General features: G+C 42.8%; 1 protein-coding gene across 3 annotated transcripts in view; it reads right to left on the reverse strand.

Annotated features, from left to right (window-relative positions):
• camkk1a (calcium/calmodulin-dependent protein kinase kinase 1, alpha a) overlaps positions 1-16,492 on the reverse strand; it is a 130,839-nt gene that overhangs the window by 28,604 nt on the left and 85,743 nt on the right. For all 3 annotated transcript variants that reach the window (XM_029627396.2, XM_029627394.2, XM_029627397.2), the window contains exons 7-10: positions 12,464-12,500; positions 9,947-9,968; positions 4,906-4,994; positions 342-541 (exon numbers count right to left, since the gene is read on the reverse strand). In XM_029627396.2, coding sequence (XP_029483256.1) covers positions 342-541; positions 4,906-4,994; positions 9,947-9,968; positions 12,464-12,500 — 348 coding nt within the window. The remainder of the gene's footprint in view (positions 1-341; positions 542-4,905; positions 4,995-9,946; positions 9,969-12,463; positions 12,501-16,492) is intronic.

Consider the following 16,492-nt stretch of genomic DNA (forward strand, 5'->3'; position numbering starts at 1 on the left):
GCCTATCTTCTTTCACATGGCCCATTAGAGCACTGCACAGCCAATCTCTTCTATACAGATACAGACAGGCTACTGCAATTTCAGAGCAACTGTGGCTTTTGTTTTGTGTGCTTTTAAACATCGTCCACTGAAATAAAATAATTTAGATTGTGTTTTGCTGCTGAGTATAGAATTAGCAGACGTCAATGATACAGTGTTTGCTCTCGAACAAGGCTCGGGTACTACTTGACAAATCAGAACAGGAGTGGCACTTGTACAGAACATGTTCCCTGAAGAGAGACAGAAGGAAGGCTAAGAATTACACACACACACACACACACACACACACACTTTGACCATACTTTTCCACTGAAGCTCTGGTGGATATCTGACAGGGTCTCTGGGGCCATGAAAGCAGGAGTCCCAGCCGTAGAGGAGAGCAGGGCATCGTTGCCCTCAAACTGGTTACTGACCCCAAAGTCAGCAATCTTCACATGACCGTCATCCCCCAGCAGCACGTTAGCAGGCTTGATGTCCCGGTGGACAATCTTCTGGTAGTGCACTGAGGAGAATGGAGAGAGAGAACGAGAGATAGGCATTTTACAGGGTATACTAGCAAAATAGCACCTTGTAGAACTTCGTATTGCATGGGCCTGCACCTGACCATAATGATTTGACAAAGATCCAGCATTTTCTGTGGTCAGAAAATTGCAGGGCAATGCTAGTAAGGGGGGGAAAGTGTGAGTGTTACCTCACGAAAGGCAGTATTTTTTGCCTTTCATGAAGTACTCTTTGAAGAGGAAGGTAGGGATTCAGATGTTTTTCTGAAGATGGACAGGGACTCTGCTGTCCTAGCTTCAGAGTGAAGCTAGTTCCATCATTGGGGTGCCAGGACAGAGAAGAGCTTTGACTGGCCTGAGCGGGAGCTGCCAAGAGACCAGAGGTGGCAGAACGGAGTACTCGGGTTGGGGTGTAGGGTTTGAGTATAGCCTGAAGGTAGGGAGGGGCAGTTCCTCTTGCTGCTCCATAGGCAAGTACTATGGTCTTGTAGTGAATGCGAGCTTCAACTGGACCCCGTGGAGTGTGCGGGGTGACATGGGAGAACTTGGGAAGGTTGAACACCGCATAGCAACGATAGAAGAAACCGTGTGAGGATATGACGGAGCTGAGTGACTTGGTGTATAGAGAGAAGAGGAGAGGGCCTACAACCGAGCCCTGGGGGACACCAGTAGTGAGAGTACGTGGTGCAGACAGAGATCATCCCCACGTCACCTGGTAGGACTGGCCTGCCAGGTAGGATGCAATCCAAGAGTGTGTAGAGCCTGAGACGCCCAGCCCTGAGAGGGTGTAGAGCAGGATTTGATGGTTCATGGTGTCGAAGGCAGCGGATAGATCTAGGAGGATGAGAACTGAGGAGAGAGTCAGAATTGGCAGTGTGGAGAGCCTCTGGGATACAGAGGTGCAAAGTCTCGGTTGAGTGACGCCTGACTGGTTACGGTCAAGAAGATCGTTCTGAGAGAGATAGCGAGAGAGTTGGTCCGAGACAGGATGCTCAAGTATTTTGGAAGGAAAAGAAAGATGGGATACCAGTCTGTCATTTTTTGACGTCAGATGGGTCCGAGTGTTGGTTTCTTGAGGGGAATGGTGACTCTGGCTATTTTGAAGTGAGAGGAGACGCAGCCAGTGGTCAGAGATGAGTTGATGAGGAACGTGAGAAGGTCTCCAGAGATGGTCTGGAGAAAGAGGGGGCAGGTTGTTGGGCGGCCGGACTTCACTAGTTGCAGGATTTCATCTGGAAAGAGAAAAAGGTCAGGAAGGTAGGGCAGGAGAGGAGGGCTGAGCCGGCTGGGAAGAAAATGCAAGTCATAAGATTCAGAATGGGAGCAGAGTAGGGTCGAAGAGGCAGAATCAGGAGACAGGAGCTCCTCTACTTCTAATACCAGGCAAATAGGGAGACTCATTATACATTTGAGTCATTTGGCAGATGCTCTTATCCAGAGCAACTTACAAGAGCAATTAGGGTTAAGTGCCTTACTCAAAGGCACATCGACAGATGTTTTACATAGTTGGCTCATGGATTCAAACCAGTGACCTTTCGGTTACTGGCCCAACACATTTAACACCTACCTACCTAGGGATGTGCATCTTTCCCTTTCAAGATGATTCAATACGTATTTAGATACAGTGGCATGCTAAAGTATACACCCCCCTTGGCAATTTTCATATTCTGTTACAACCTGAAATTAAAATGAATCAGTTAAAAAAAAAAAATTGGGGGGGGGGGGGTTGTATCATTTGATTTACACAACACGCCTACCACTTTGAAGATGCAAAATATTTGATATTGTTAAATAAACAAGAAATAAGACAAAAAACAGAAAACTGGAGCGTACATAACTATTCACCCCACCAAAGTCGATACTTTGTAGAGTCACCTTTTGCAGCTACATGTCTCTTGGGGTATGTCTCTATAAGCTTGGCACATCTAGCCACTGGGATTTTTGCCCATTCTTCAAGACAAAACTGCTCCAGCTCCTTCAAGTTGGATGGCTTCCGCTGGTGTACAGCAATCTTTAAGTCATACCACAGATTCTCATTTGGATTGAGGTCTGGGCTTTGACTAGGCCATTCCAAGATATTTAAATGTTTCCCCTTACACCACACGAGTGTTGCTTTAGCAGTATGCTTAGGGTCATTGTCCTGCTGGAAGGTGAACCACCGTCCCAGTCTCAAATCTCTGGAAGACTGAAACAGGTTTCCCTCAAGAATTTCACTGTATTTAGCGCCATCCATCATTCCTTCAATTCTGACCGGTTTCCCAGTCCCTGCCGATGAAAAACATCCCCACAGCATGATGCTGCCACCACCATGCTTCACTGTGGGATGTTGTTCTCGGGCTGATGAGAGGTGCTGGGTTTGCGCCAGACATTGCGTTTTCCTTGATGTCCAAAAAGCTCAATTTTAGTCTCATCTGACCAGAGTACCTTCTTCCATATGTTTGGGGAGTCTCCCACATGCCTTTTGGCGAACACCAAACGTGCTCACTTACTTTTTTCTTTAAGAAATTGATTTTTTCTGTCCACTCTTCCGTAAAAGCCCAGCTCTGTGGAGTGTACGGCTTAAAAATGTCCTATAGTCAGATACTCCAATCTCCTCCGTGGAGCTTTGCAGCTCCTTCAAGGTTATCATTGGTCTCTTTGTTGCCTCTCTTAATTAATGCCCTCCTTGCCTGGTCCCTGAGTTTTGATGGGAAGCCCTTTCTTGGCAGGTTTGTTGTGGTGCCATATTCTTTACATTTGTAAATAATGGATTTAATGGTGCTCCGTGGGATGTTACTGATATTTTTTTATAACACAACCCTGATCTGTACTTCTCCACAACTTTGTCCCTGACCTGTTTGGAGAGCTCCTTGGTCTTCATGGTGCTGCTTGCTTGGTGGTGCCCCTTGCTTAGGGATGTTGCAGACTCTGGGGCCTTTCAGAACAGGTGTATATAAACTATATGTGACAGATCATGTGACACTTAAATAAAGTTCACCTGTGTGCAAACTAACTAATTATGTAACTTCTGAAGGTAATTGTTGCACCAGATCTTATTTAGGGTGTGAATACATATGCACGCACCACTTTTCCGTTGAATTTTTTGTAATTTAAAAAAAAAAAAATTTTAAACAAGTAATTTTTTCATTTCACTTAACCAATTTGGACTATTTTGTGTATGTTCATTACACGAAATCCAAATAAAAATCTACTTAAATTACTGGTTGTAAATGCAACAAATGTAGCCTATGTTTTTGGTCGTTCCACTTTGTTTCTGAAATCACCATTACCCACTAATTAACTTGTCATTTTTTCAGATTAAGTGTTTGAGTTAGTAATGAGATCAAACAGGAGCTAGTTTTTGATTCCACCTGGAACCAAAAATGGTTATTCAAAGGGTTGGTTCTCCTGTGGGGACTGCCGAAGAACCCTTCTAGAGTGTAGCCCAAGCTTTGCCATGCTTCTACAGAAGCCTACAGAGCACATTAGATTGGATTATATTGTCCTCCAAGAAGGAAATTAATTTCCACATGCTTGTACATAAACATAGAGACCAACAACAAACCCATACACCCAATCATAACATTTACAATAACAAACCAAACCAAATTTCCCTACTGTATAGAGAGCATACACTTCCTACGTAGCCCATTCTCTACAACGCTACTACAGTACAGTTTACCCATTGATGTACTGATTGTGCTCATAGCCCTGTGAGCCAGACGACACTCAGTCTAAAATGGCCTTAGAAAAGCCCTAATTGGTTATGAGCTCAATGGCGCTGAGGGGAGATTTTGTGTGACATACCAGAACAGAGAAGCCCTTTGGGACCTGAACATACTGTGGCTGGATGGGAGATAGATGAGGGATGAGTGGAAAACACAAAGAGGGGGGAAATGGAATCTGAAGTCTACCAGGCACACTGTTCAATGCTGTTCAGTTTAATGGAGGCAGTGGTGGTGGCTGGCTTGCCTCTCCACTGAGATTAATATGAGGGTAGTGGGGTAGTCTGGTAGCTCAGAGCGAGACCCTCGAGACCCTGCACGCCCAATTTTTCAGTTTTTGATTTGTTAAAAAAGTTTGAAATATCCAATAAATGTTGTTCCACTTCATGATTGTGTCCCACTTGTTGTTGATTCTTCACAAAAAAATACAGTTTTATATCTTTATGTTTGAAGCCTGAAATGTGGCAAAAGGTCGCAAAGTTCAAGGGGGCCGAATACTTTCGCAAGGCACTGTACATGTATGTGGGTCCTTACAGTGCTCCATGCCCAGGATATCGAGGACGATCTCTTTCAAGTAGAGGCAAGGAGGGGTGGAGGAGCAGTAAGGGAGGAAGAGGGGAGGAAGAGGAGAGGAGAGGGAGGAGTATGATGCTGGTACTCACAGTACTCAATGCCCAGAACAATGTCTCTGAAGTAGAGGCGTGTTTGCTCCTCAGTGAAGGGACTGTCTGTGGGGACCTCCATCACTGGACTGGGACCGCATCAGGAACCAACACACAAATACACAGAGAGAGTTAGCAAGAGAAAAAGACAGAGAGAGAGAGAGGGATAGAGACAGATAGAGAGACAGACAGACAGATAGAGATACAGGGAGACAAAGAGAGATCTTTTTGTCATTAACCGCTGGAAGGATAGCGGTTAAGCTACTTTAGTTCCATTCCATATGGCACTTGAATACAGCCTGTATATATAGATCCAAATCCAAGCACACTCTGGAGCAGATTGTACAAACAATAATGTTACACAAGACAACCACACAACCTCCCACGTCACTGGCACCCAACATCTAATAATGGCATGTCAAATCAAGGACCAAAACAGCACCACCGGTAACAGCTCAATGTCTCCTGCTCACATAGGCAAGACTTTGTTTAATTCAGGGCTTAAATGGAACATGACCAATCTGTCCATGCTGTACAGAAAATGGTAGAGACTAGAGACATAGCTACAGTCTGTTACTCAGTGTTAATTATCTATGCTTAGTCACTTTACCCCTAGCTACATGTACAAATTACCTCGACTAAACTGTACCCCGCTGTATGTAGCCTCGTTGTTGTCATTTTTATTGTGTTACTTATTATTACTTTATACTTTAGTTTATTTGGTCTATATTTTCTTAACTCTTCTTGAACTGCACTGTTAGTTAAGGGCTTGTAAGTAAGCATTTCACAGTACGGTATACACCTGTTGTATTCGGAGCATGTGACAACTAAAGTTTGATTTGATTTAACCACCAAATCACTAATCAGCTATTCGACAGACAGCTAGCTACAACACTCAAAGGTGTCTGAAGTCCTCCATTTCATTACTCCAACTAAATGGCTATATCCTGAGTGTGTGTAGATGGAAGGAGTAATGGAATTGAAGTTAAAGGGAAACTGCGTTTCCATCTCCTCTCCGGGTAGAAATAGACCATTACTAATATGCAGACTGTGAGAAAAACTAAATGATCTATTCTCTCACTCCCTCCCTCTCCCCCCTTCGCTCTCCTTACCTTTCCACTTCTCTCGGTTCTCTGTCTGGCAATGGAAGGTCAGTACCTACCCTGGAGATCAAATAATCACTTCTCTCTCTACCTCACTCCTCTCCTCTCTCTCTCCCCTTATTCTTTTCCTCTCCTCTCTTTCTCCCCCTCTCTGTCTGAGTAACAGTTAAATAGGCAATAGGTGGATTAGCTGGGATAAGTTGCCCTTTCATTGAAGCAAAATGTCTTGATTCATAATGTCATAAAGCCGTTAGCTTCACATCAAATTGGCTTCTTTGTGATAGAAACAGGGGAATAGTATTACTAATAGCTGATAATGTGCTGTGAAAGTCCTGCCTACTTCCTGGATCATGTCCCATACTGTTTTTGAATGGGATTCACAAAAGGTTTTACTTTTTAAACATACTGTTTATCTTAAATGACAGCATTTTAATGAATTTGATGATAATACTCTTGCATCTCATTCAAAAACAATATGAGACATAATCCAGGAAGTAGGAGGGACTTTCGTAGAGTATAGCTGATATTAATATTACATTTGCGTCTTTGGTGTCCAAAGCGTCTATGGGTCCAAATTGTCTTTGGGTCCATTTTTCTACAGGAAGGGATGTATAATTATTAACTGGACATGAAAGGGTTAACCAACAGAGCCCAACCAGTGGGGCAGAAAGTGTAGAGAAACCCTGGTGCAGTGCTAATACCACTGATAATAACTGGCAAGTGTAAAACATAAGCACACAATGAATCCAGAGAGAGAGAGAGAGAGAGAGAGAGAGAGAGAGAGAGAGAGAGAGAGAGAGAGAGCAGTGAACAAACACAAGCACTACATCAGCTTTGAGTAATGAAGGAGAACACCGAAGAGAGGAGAAGGGGGATGAGGGGAAAAGGGAAGAGGGGATGGCAACCTGGTCTCAGAGCATTTCATATTATTCTGTATGTAAATCAAAAGTACTTTTGGGTTTCATTTTGACTGCTTAGCAGGACAGGAAAATGGTCCAATTCACACACTTATCAAGATAATATCCTTGGTCATCCCTACTACCTGTGATCTGGCAACTCACTATACACAAATGCTTATGTGTTGGAGTGTGCCCCTGGCTATCCTTAAATGTAAAAAACAAGACAAATCTGGCATCTTGTTTGCTTAGTACAAGGAATGGGAAATGATTCATACTTTTACTTTTGATACTTAAGTATATTTTAGCAATTACATTAACTTATATTTAAGTTTATGTAATTAAGTATATTTAAAACCAAATACTTTTAGACTTCTCCTCAAGTATTATTTTACTGGGTGACTATCGCTTTTACTAGAGCCATTTTCTGTCAATGTATCTTTAATTTTACTCAAGTATGACATTTAGGTACTTTTTCCACCACTGAATCTGAGATACTCCATTTAGTATATCAAATCAAGTCAACAGGTGTAGACCTTACAGTGAAATGCTTACTTACAATGCAGTTTAAAGAAAAATCAGTGTTAAGAAAGTATTTAGTTAAAATAAACTGAAGTAAAGAAGAAAAAAACAAAAATAAATAAAAATAAAATAACAGTAACGAGGCTATATACAGGGGGTACTGGTACAGAGTCAATGTGTGGGGGGCACAGGTTGGTCAAGGTAATTAAGGTAATATGTACATGTAGGTAGGTAAAGTGACTATGTATAGATAATAAACAGAGAGTAGCAGCAGCATAAAAATGCAGGGGGTGGGGGGGTTCAATGCAAATTGTCGGGTAGCCATTTGATTAGCTGTTCAGAAGTCTTATGGCTTGGGGATAGAAGCTGTTAAGAAGCTTTTTGGACCTAGACTTGGTGCTCCGGTATCGCTTGCCATGCGGTAGCAGAGAGAACAATCTATGACTAGGGTGGCTGGAGACTTTGACAATCTTTAGGGCCTTCCTCTGACACTGCCTGGTATAGAGGTCCTGGATGGCAGGAAGCTAGGCCCCAGTGATGTACTGGGCCATGCGCACTACCCTCTGTAGCGCCTTACGGATGGATGCAGAGCCGTTGCCATACCAGGCAGTGATGCAACCAGTCAGGATGCTCTCGATAGAGCAGCTGTATAACTTTTTTGAGGATCTTAGGACCCTTGCCAAATCTTTTCAGTCTCTTGAGGGGGAATAGGTGTTGTGGTGCCCTCATCATGACTGTCTTGGTGTGTTTGGACCATGATAGTTTGTTGGTGATGTGGACACCAAGGATCTTGAAGCTCTCAACCTGCTCCACTTCAGTCCTGTCAATGAAAATGGGTGCGTGCTCAGCCCTCCTTTTCCTGTAGTCCACGATCATTTCCTTTGTCTTGATCACGTTGAGGGAGAGGTTGTTACCACACTGCCAGGTCTCTGACCTCCCTATAGGCTGTCTCATCGTTGTCGGTGATCAGGCCTACCACTGTTGTGGCATCTGCAAACTGTGGAATGCAATAGAGATTGCGTCATCTGTGGATCTGTTGGGGCAGTATGCAAATTGGAGTGGGTCTAGGGTTTCTGGGATAATGGTGTTGTTGCACTTCATGGCTACAGACGTGAGTGCTATGGGTCGGTAGTCATTTAGGCAGGTTACCTTCTTGTTCTTGGGCACAGGAACAATGCTGGTCTGCTTGAAACATGTTGGTATTACAGACTCAGTCAGGGACAGGTTGAAAATGTCAGTGAAGACACTTGCAAGTTGGTCAGAGGATGCTTGGAGTAACGTCCTGGTAATCCGTCTGGCCCTGCGGCCTTGAGAATGTTGACCTGTTTAAAGGTCTTACTCACATCAGCTATGGAGAGCATGATCACACAGTCATCCGGAACAGCTGGTGCTCTTATGAATGCATCAGTGTTGCTTGCTTCAAAGCGCGCATAGAAGACATTTCGCTCATCTGGTAGGTTAGTGTCAGTAGGCAGCTCGCGGCTGTGCGAGAATGTCATATATTACATTTCATATGGTATGTATTCATTTGTGGTGGGAGTCCATCACCCATTTGGTATGAGATGTTACGAATTACAATTCATATTATATGTTATGAATTCGCAAAACGTACAATATGTTACGAATTAGCAAAACGTACAATATGTTCAGAATTTGCTAAAATTATGATATGTTACAAATTTTGCTAGGTGGCTAGGTTGCTAATGTTTGCTAGCTGGCTAACGTTAGCGAGGCTAGGGGGTTGGTGTTAAGGTTTGGGATAAGTTTAGGAGTTAGGTTAAATGGTTAAGGTTAGGGGAAGGGTTAGCTAAAACGGTTACCTTTAAGGTTAGGGAAAGGGTTAGCTAACATGCTAAGCAGTTGCAATGTAGCTAAAAAGTAGTAAGTAGTTAAAGTTGCAAATTAGCTAAAGCATACGTTGTCCATAATGAGATTCAAACTCGTGACCTTTGGGTTGTGTCACGTTCTGACCTTAGTTCCTTTGTTTTGTCTTTGTTTTAGTATGGTCAGGGCGGGCAGTCTGTTTGTTTTTCTATGTTGCTTTCTGTGTTCGGCCTAGTATGGTTCTCAATCAGTGGCAGGTGTCGTTAGTGGTCTCTGATTGAGAATCATACTTAGGTAGCCTTTTTCCACCTGTGATTCGTGGGTGTTTATCTTCAGTCTTTGTGTATGTCGCCAGACAGGACTGTTCCGGTTTTTGTTCGTTCACTTTATTGTTTTTTGTATTTCAGTGTTCAGTTTGATTCATTAAATATTCCATCATGAACACTTACCACGCTGCAAATTGGTCCTCCGATCCTTCTCGCTACTCCTCCTCAGAAGAGGAGGAAGAGATCCGTTACAGGTTGCTAGATGTTCGCATTATATGCCCCAACCATTTACCCCGACCATCCACTCTAGTTTTGTTTTTGCATTAAGTAACCATATGTCTTTTGTAACCATACCAAACATATCATACTAATTTAAGTATCCTGAATTTACGTGTACATGTTCATTATTGTTGGAAAAAGTGCTGCTTACCCCTTTGGCATCAAATCAAACACTGCAGGAGAGGGAGAGAAGAGAAACACATCAGTCTACATACGGTGCATTCAGAAAGTATTCAGACCCCTTCCCTTTTTCCACATTTTGTTAGGTACAGCTTTATTCTAAAATGTATTAAATACATTTAAAAAATCTCATCAATCTACATACAATACCCCATAATGACAAAGATAAAACAGGTTTTAGACATTTTTGCAAATGTATTAAAAATAAAAATGCAGAAATACCTATTTACATAAGTATTCAGACCCTTTGTTATGAGACTCAAATCAAATCAAATTTTACTGGTCACATACACATGGTTAGCAGATGTTAATGCGAGTGTAGCGAAATGCTACACTCGAACTTGAGCTCAGGTGCATCCTGTTTCCATTGTTCATCCTTGAGATGTTTCTAGAACTTGATTGGAGTGCACCTGTGTTAAATTCAATTGATTGGACATGATTTGGAAAGGCACACACCTACAGTTGACATTGCAAAAACCAAGTCATGAGGTCGAAGGAATTGTCCGTAGAGCTCCGAGACAGGATTGTGTCGGGGCACAGAGCTGGGGAAGGGTTCCAAAACATTTCTGCAGCATTGAAGGTCCCCAGGAAAACAGTGGCCTCCATCATTCTTAAATGGAAGAAGTTTGGAACCACCAAGGCTCTGCCTAGAGCTGGCCGCCCGACCAAACTGAGCAATAGGTAGAGAAGGGCCTTGGTCAGGGAGGTGACCAAGAACCCGATGGTCACTCCGACAGAGCTCCAGAGTGGAGATGGGAAAACCTTCCATAAGGACAACCAACTCCAATAGAATTGTCAGACGGAAGCCACTCCTCAGTAAAAGGCATGACAGCCCGCTTGGAGTTTGCTAAAAGGCACCTAATGGACTCTCAGACCATGAGAAACAAGATTCTCTGGTCTGATGAAACCAAGATTGAACTATTTGGCCTACATGCCAAGCTTCACGTCTGGAGGAAACCTGGCACCATCCCTACGGTGAAGCATGGTGGTGGCAGCATCATGCTGTGGGGATGTTTTTCAGTGGCAGGGACTGGGAGACTAGTCAAGAGTGAGGGAAAGATGAACGGAGCAAAGTCCAGAGAGATCCATGATGAAAACCTGCTCAGAGCGCTCAGGACCTCAGACTGGGGCGAAGGTTCACCTACCAACAGGACACTCACCCTAAGCACACAGCCAAGAGAACGCAGGAGTGGCTTCGGGACAAGTCACTGAATGTCTTTGAGTGGCCCAGCCAGAGCCCGGACTTTAATCCAATCGAGACCTGACTATAGCTGTGCAGCGACGCTCCCCATCCAACTTGACAGAGCTGGAGAGGATCAGCAGAGAAGAATGGGAGAAACTTCCCAAATACAGGTGTGCCAAGCTTGTAGCATCATACCCAAGAAGACTCAATGCTGTAATCACTGCCAAAGGTGCTTCAACAAAGTACTGAGAAAAGGGTATGAATACTTATATTCCCCTTTACAGAGGAAAAAACGATTTAACCCATTTTGGAATAAGGCTGTAACATAACAAAATGTGGATAAAGTAAAGTGGTCTGAATACTTTTCGAATGCACTGTACAGTACATACATGTCTGTCAAAGAGACTGTAGTATATTCTAGAACTCGGCACAATGGGTTGAAGACTGACACAAACACCAAGTTACAACACCTTTTCACGAGGCCTTAAATGAGCTAAATAATTTCATTAGCCAATGGCCATGCTTAGCTACAGTAGATTAGGTGGTTTGATGCCTAATTCCGCCTTTCTTTCTACTGCCATGCCTACTACATTGGGCCAGTAACCGAAAGGTTGCTGAATCCAATCCCAGAGCTGACAAGTTAAACATCTGTAATTCTGCCCCTGAGCAAGACAGTTAACCCACTGTTCCTCGTCAGCCGATTAAGGCAGCCCCCCGACCTCTCTGATTCAGAGGGGATGGGTTAAATGTGGTAAGCACATTTCAGTTGAATGGATTCAGTTGTACAACTGACTAGTTATCCCCCTTTCCCTACTAGTACTGATCGAATGAATCCAGCCATAGTCTATGTACCCTGTGGAGTTGTGGTTCACTCGTAGAAAAGAAGGTTCTTCCTAGAACCATAAAGGGTTATTCAATTGACCCCATAGGAGAACACTCTGAAAATATTTTCAGGGGGTTCCAAGTGGAGCCCTTTTACTAATACAATGTTCTACGTGAAACCCTTTCACCACTTTCACCGCTAAAGGGTTCCACTTGAAACCAAAAAGGGTTCTCCTATGGGGACAAATGAAGAAACCTTTTTTCTAAGAGTTTGTGGGAAGGGCTTCATTAATGAGCTGTCCTCTAGTTTAGCATTTTCATATGGAGTCAGCTATGCCAACTGCTAAGGGCAGCAACAGGCCGATTTAGAGTTTGAGATAAGCACGCTCAACTTGGACTCTCACATAAATCATTCATTAATGTCAATGGGAGATTAAGTGCACATCAAGAGAGCGGGAGAGAGCAGTCTGGTGAGGTACATACCCATGTGGAGGTTGTCTTCTGCAGGATCATCCAACACCTGCAACAATGAAAACACATCATCAGGAATACCTCATATAATAGAATACACAACAGACCCTATAGAATAAGGCATTAGCATTACACTGAATAATGCAGTGTAACAAGTATTCATTGGCCTTTAAAGCAACTTTCTTAAAAGAGTATGTTAGATGCCAGTTCGAACTGAGGCCCAAACGAGGGGGATATTAATATCTAACATGTACTCTATCATTGTACTAACCATCTGTGACAAATGAAATTGCCATGTTATGTTTTACATTTTCCTCTAGCAGAAACAGTAATATTTTAAATGGAGAGAAAGGTTCTGAGCATAATAAGAACATTTTACTGGTCTAGAATCCAATATTGGCTGTAAAACTCATTAACAAAGCACTATTAATATGGTCCCATCCTAGACCCAACCCAGGCTCAGTACAGTAGAACAGTGTTTGCCAAACTGTTTCACTAGGGCCCCCCTTACATCATTGGGGACACCCCGCACCATTTTAAAGCTCATTTCCTGCAATTCCATTTTTTTTGCCATGGGATGGAAACAACATTTAGCAGTTTTAATGCTCATTTCCTGTTCATGTGATTGCAAAAGCAAAAACATCTAGCTAAAAAATGTTAGCTGACATGGGCTAGGACTTTTCTGGTCTGAAATGTTAGGAATTTCTTTCTTTCTTAATGTGTTTGAGCCAATCAGTTGTGTTGTGACCAGGTAGGGTTGGTGTACAGAAGATAGCCCTATTTGGTCATTTCTCTTCGCTTATTTGAGCTGCTCTTGCCATAATATGGACTTGGTCTTTTACCAAATAAGGCTTTTCTGTATACCACCCCTACCTTGTCACAACACAACTGGCTCAAACGCATTAAGAAGGAAAGAAATTCCACAAATGTACTTTTAAGAAGGCACACCTGTTAATTGAAATGCATACCAGGTGACTACCTCATGAAGTTGGTAGAGCGAATGCCAAGAGTGTGCAAAGCTGTCATCAAGGCGAAGGGCGGCTACTTTGAAGAATCTCAAATATAAAATATATTTTGATTTGTTTAACACTTTTTTTGGTTACCACATGATTCCATATGTGTTATTTCATAGTTCTGATGTCTTCGCTATTATTCTACAATGTAGAAAATAGTGAAAATAAAGAAAAACCCTTGAATGAGTAGGCGTGACCAAACTTTTGACTGGTACTGTACATATATACATACATAACATATACAGATAAATAAATACATAAAAATGAAACAGAAGGCATTTGAACCCAGTCTAGCACAATGAGAAGATTCATGTGGGACACAAGCATATACACAATATATACACACGTGCCATTTACCACATGGAAGCTAATTATTTTCATAATTTAATTATAGGTCGCCCTTTTTCTTTTATTCCTGGCTTTATCTAAATATTCCGCAAACGGAAATACACAATGAACAAAAACATTTCAGTTTCTCCTCATTGCTCAGCCACATAATGCAAGGGTTTGTTTGAATTCAAGACCAGATTGATCTCAGTTTGTCATTGTCAGATTAGCCACGCATTTCGGTTTCTTAATCCGGCCCTGGGAAAGGAGGGTGGCTGGCTGCTCTGGGATGGGGCTGTAGAGTTGAAATACTAAGCTAAGAGGAGCTCCACTTTCACTGTAAACTCATTACGAATGACTGGCACAGTGCTGCTGGGAGCCCCAGAGGTACCCATGGCCACCCACTGACTCCATCCCATCCTCAGTTCCTCCACCCTGCCCTCCTTTCACTGTAAACTCATTATGACTGGCGGGCCTGGCATGGTGCCACCCACTGACTCCAGCCCCAGCCCTCCCCGAGCGCTCTATCCACCAACACCTAGCCCTCCACCCACCCAGCTCTCCATCCTGCTCTGATGAGGCACCCAATTACGGCTGGGAGCCCCCGCCATCTGCCTGTGATTGAAGAGCACTCTGATGGTGTCACTTGGGAGAGGAGAGAGGGTCAGTGCGGTGCTTGTCTGTCTATCATCTCTAAATCAGTGCCTCTCCCATCTATTCCCATCTCCTTTACATAAGCCACTGTGGTTGCATCGCAGAACTTGGGTGCATCCCAAATGGCACCCTATCCCATATAAAGTACACTCCTTCCCAGCTAGCACATTTGGTTCCTTGGAAATTGTGTGTCTGTTTCTGGTTTCACATTGTTGTGGGAATGAAGCCATAAATATAATGACTGGTAAAACTAAATGTTTTTTCAACATTGTGAGAAGACAAGTGAAAAATGTTGCCTGTTCTGGGAACATACACTACCGTTCAAAAGTTTGGGGTCACTTAGAAATGTCCTTGTTTTTGAAAGAAAAGCAATTTTTTGTCCATTAAAATAACATCAAATTGATCAGAAATAAAGTGTAGACATTGCTAATGTTGTAAATGAGTATTGCAACAGGAAACTGAAGATTTTTAATGGAATATCTACATAGGCTTACAGAGGCCCATTATCAGCAACCATCACCCCTGTGTTCCAATAGCACGTTGTGTTAGCTAATCCAAATTCATCATTTTAAAAGGCTAATTGATCATTAGAAAACCCTTTTCCAATTATGTTGGCACAGCTGAAAACTGTTGTCCTGATTAAAGAAGCAATAAAACTGGCCTTCTTTGGACTCATTGAGTATCTGGAGCATCAACATTTGTGGGTTCGATTACAGGCTCAAAATGGCCAGAAACAAAGATCTTCTGAATCTCATCAGTATATTCATGTTCTGAGAAATGAAGGCCATTCTATGTGCGAAATTGCCAAAAAAGTGAAGATCTCGTACAAAGCTGTGTACATTTTTAGTTTTCTGAGAACATTTTACTCTGGTTCTGTGAAATTTGTCCTGGGATGTTTTTTAGGCAATCTGAGAATGGAAAATATAGGTTATTTGAAGGTAATTAAATATGTGACTGACCAGCTCTTATGTAGCAACATTTTTTATTGTTTTTTTTTTACATTGGATAAAAGTAGAGACTCTGCGATTAAAAAATGGTTTCTCATACACTACAATTGAGAAACAACGGGAACTTGTATACTCACTTTTGAGAAAAATGGCCTTTGAATGTTTTGGTACCTACTGTAGAGCTATTATTTGCCTAAACTTATTCAGCATCGTTCACACCCTCGTAAGCTTTAGCCACACCTATCTCTGCTTTTCCAACAGTCATGAAGGAGTTCCCACATAAGCTGAGCACTTGTTCCCTGCTTTTCCTTCACTCTGTGGTCCAACTCATCCCAAACCATCTCAATTGGGTTGAGGTCTGGTGATTGTGGAGGCCAGGTCATCTGATGCAGCGCTCCATCCCTCTCCATCTTGGTCAAATAGCCCTTCACAGCCTGGAGGTGTGTTGGGTCATTGTCCTGTTGAAAAACAAATAATAGTCCCACTAAGCGCAAACCAGATGAGATGGCGTATCACTGCAGAATGCAGTGGTAGCCATGCTGGTTGAGTGTACCTAATCAATCGCAGACAGTGTCACCTGTAAAGCACCCCCGCATCACACCTCCTCCTCCATGCTTCACGGTGGGAACCGCACATGCAGAGATCATCCGTACATCTACTCTGCGTCTCACAAAGACATGGCGGTTGGAACCAAAAATCTTAAATTTGGACTCATCAGACCAAGGACAGATTTCCACTGGTCTAATGTCCATTGCTCATGTTTCTGTTATTTGAACTCTGTGAAATATTTATTTGGGCTGCAAATTCTGAGGCTGGTAACTGTAATGAACTTATCCTCTGCAGCAGAGGTAACTCTGGGTCTTCCTGTCCTGTGGCGGTCCTCATGAGAGACAGTTTCATCATAGCGCTTGATGGTTTTGCGACTGCAGTTGAAGAAACTTTAAAAGTTCTTGAATGTTTGACCTTCATGTCTTAAAGTAATGATGGTCTGTTGTTTCTCTTTGCTTATTTGAGCTGTTCTTGCCATAATATGGACTTGCTCATTTTCCAAATAGGTGCTATCTTCTTTTTACCACCCCTACCTTGTCACAACACAACTG

Source organism: Oncorhynchus nerka, linkage group LG22 (assembly GCF_034236695.1).
Source record: "Oncorhynchus nerka isolate Pitt River linkage group LG22, Oner_Uvic_2.0, whole genome shotgun sequence".
NCBI lineage: Eukaryota > Metazoa > Chordata > Actinopteri > Salmoniformes > Salmonidae > Oncorhynchus > Oncorhynchus nerka.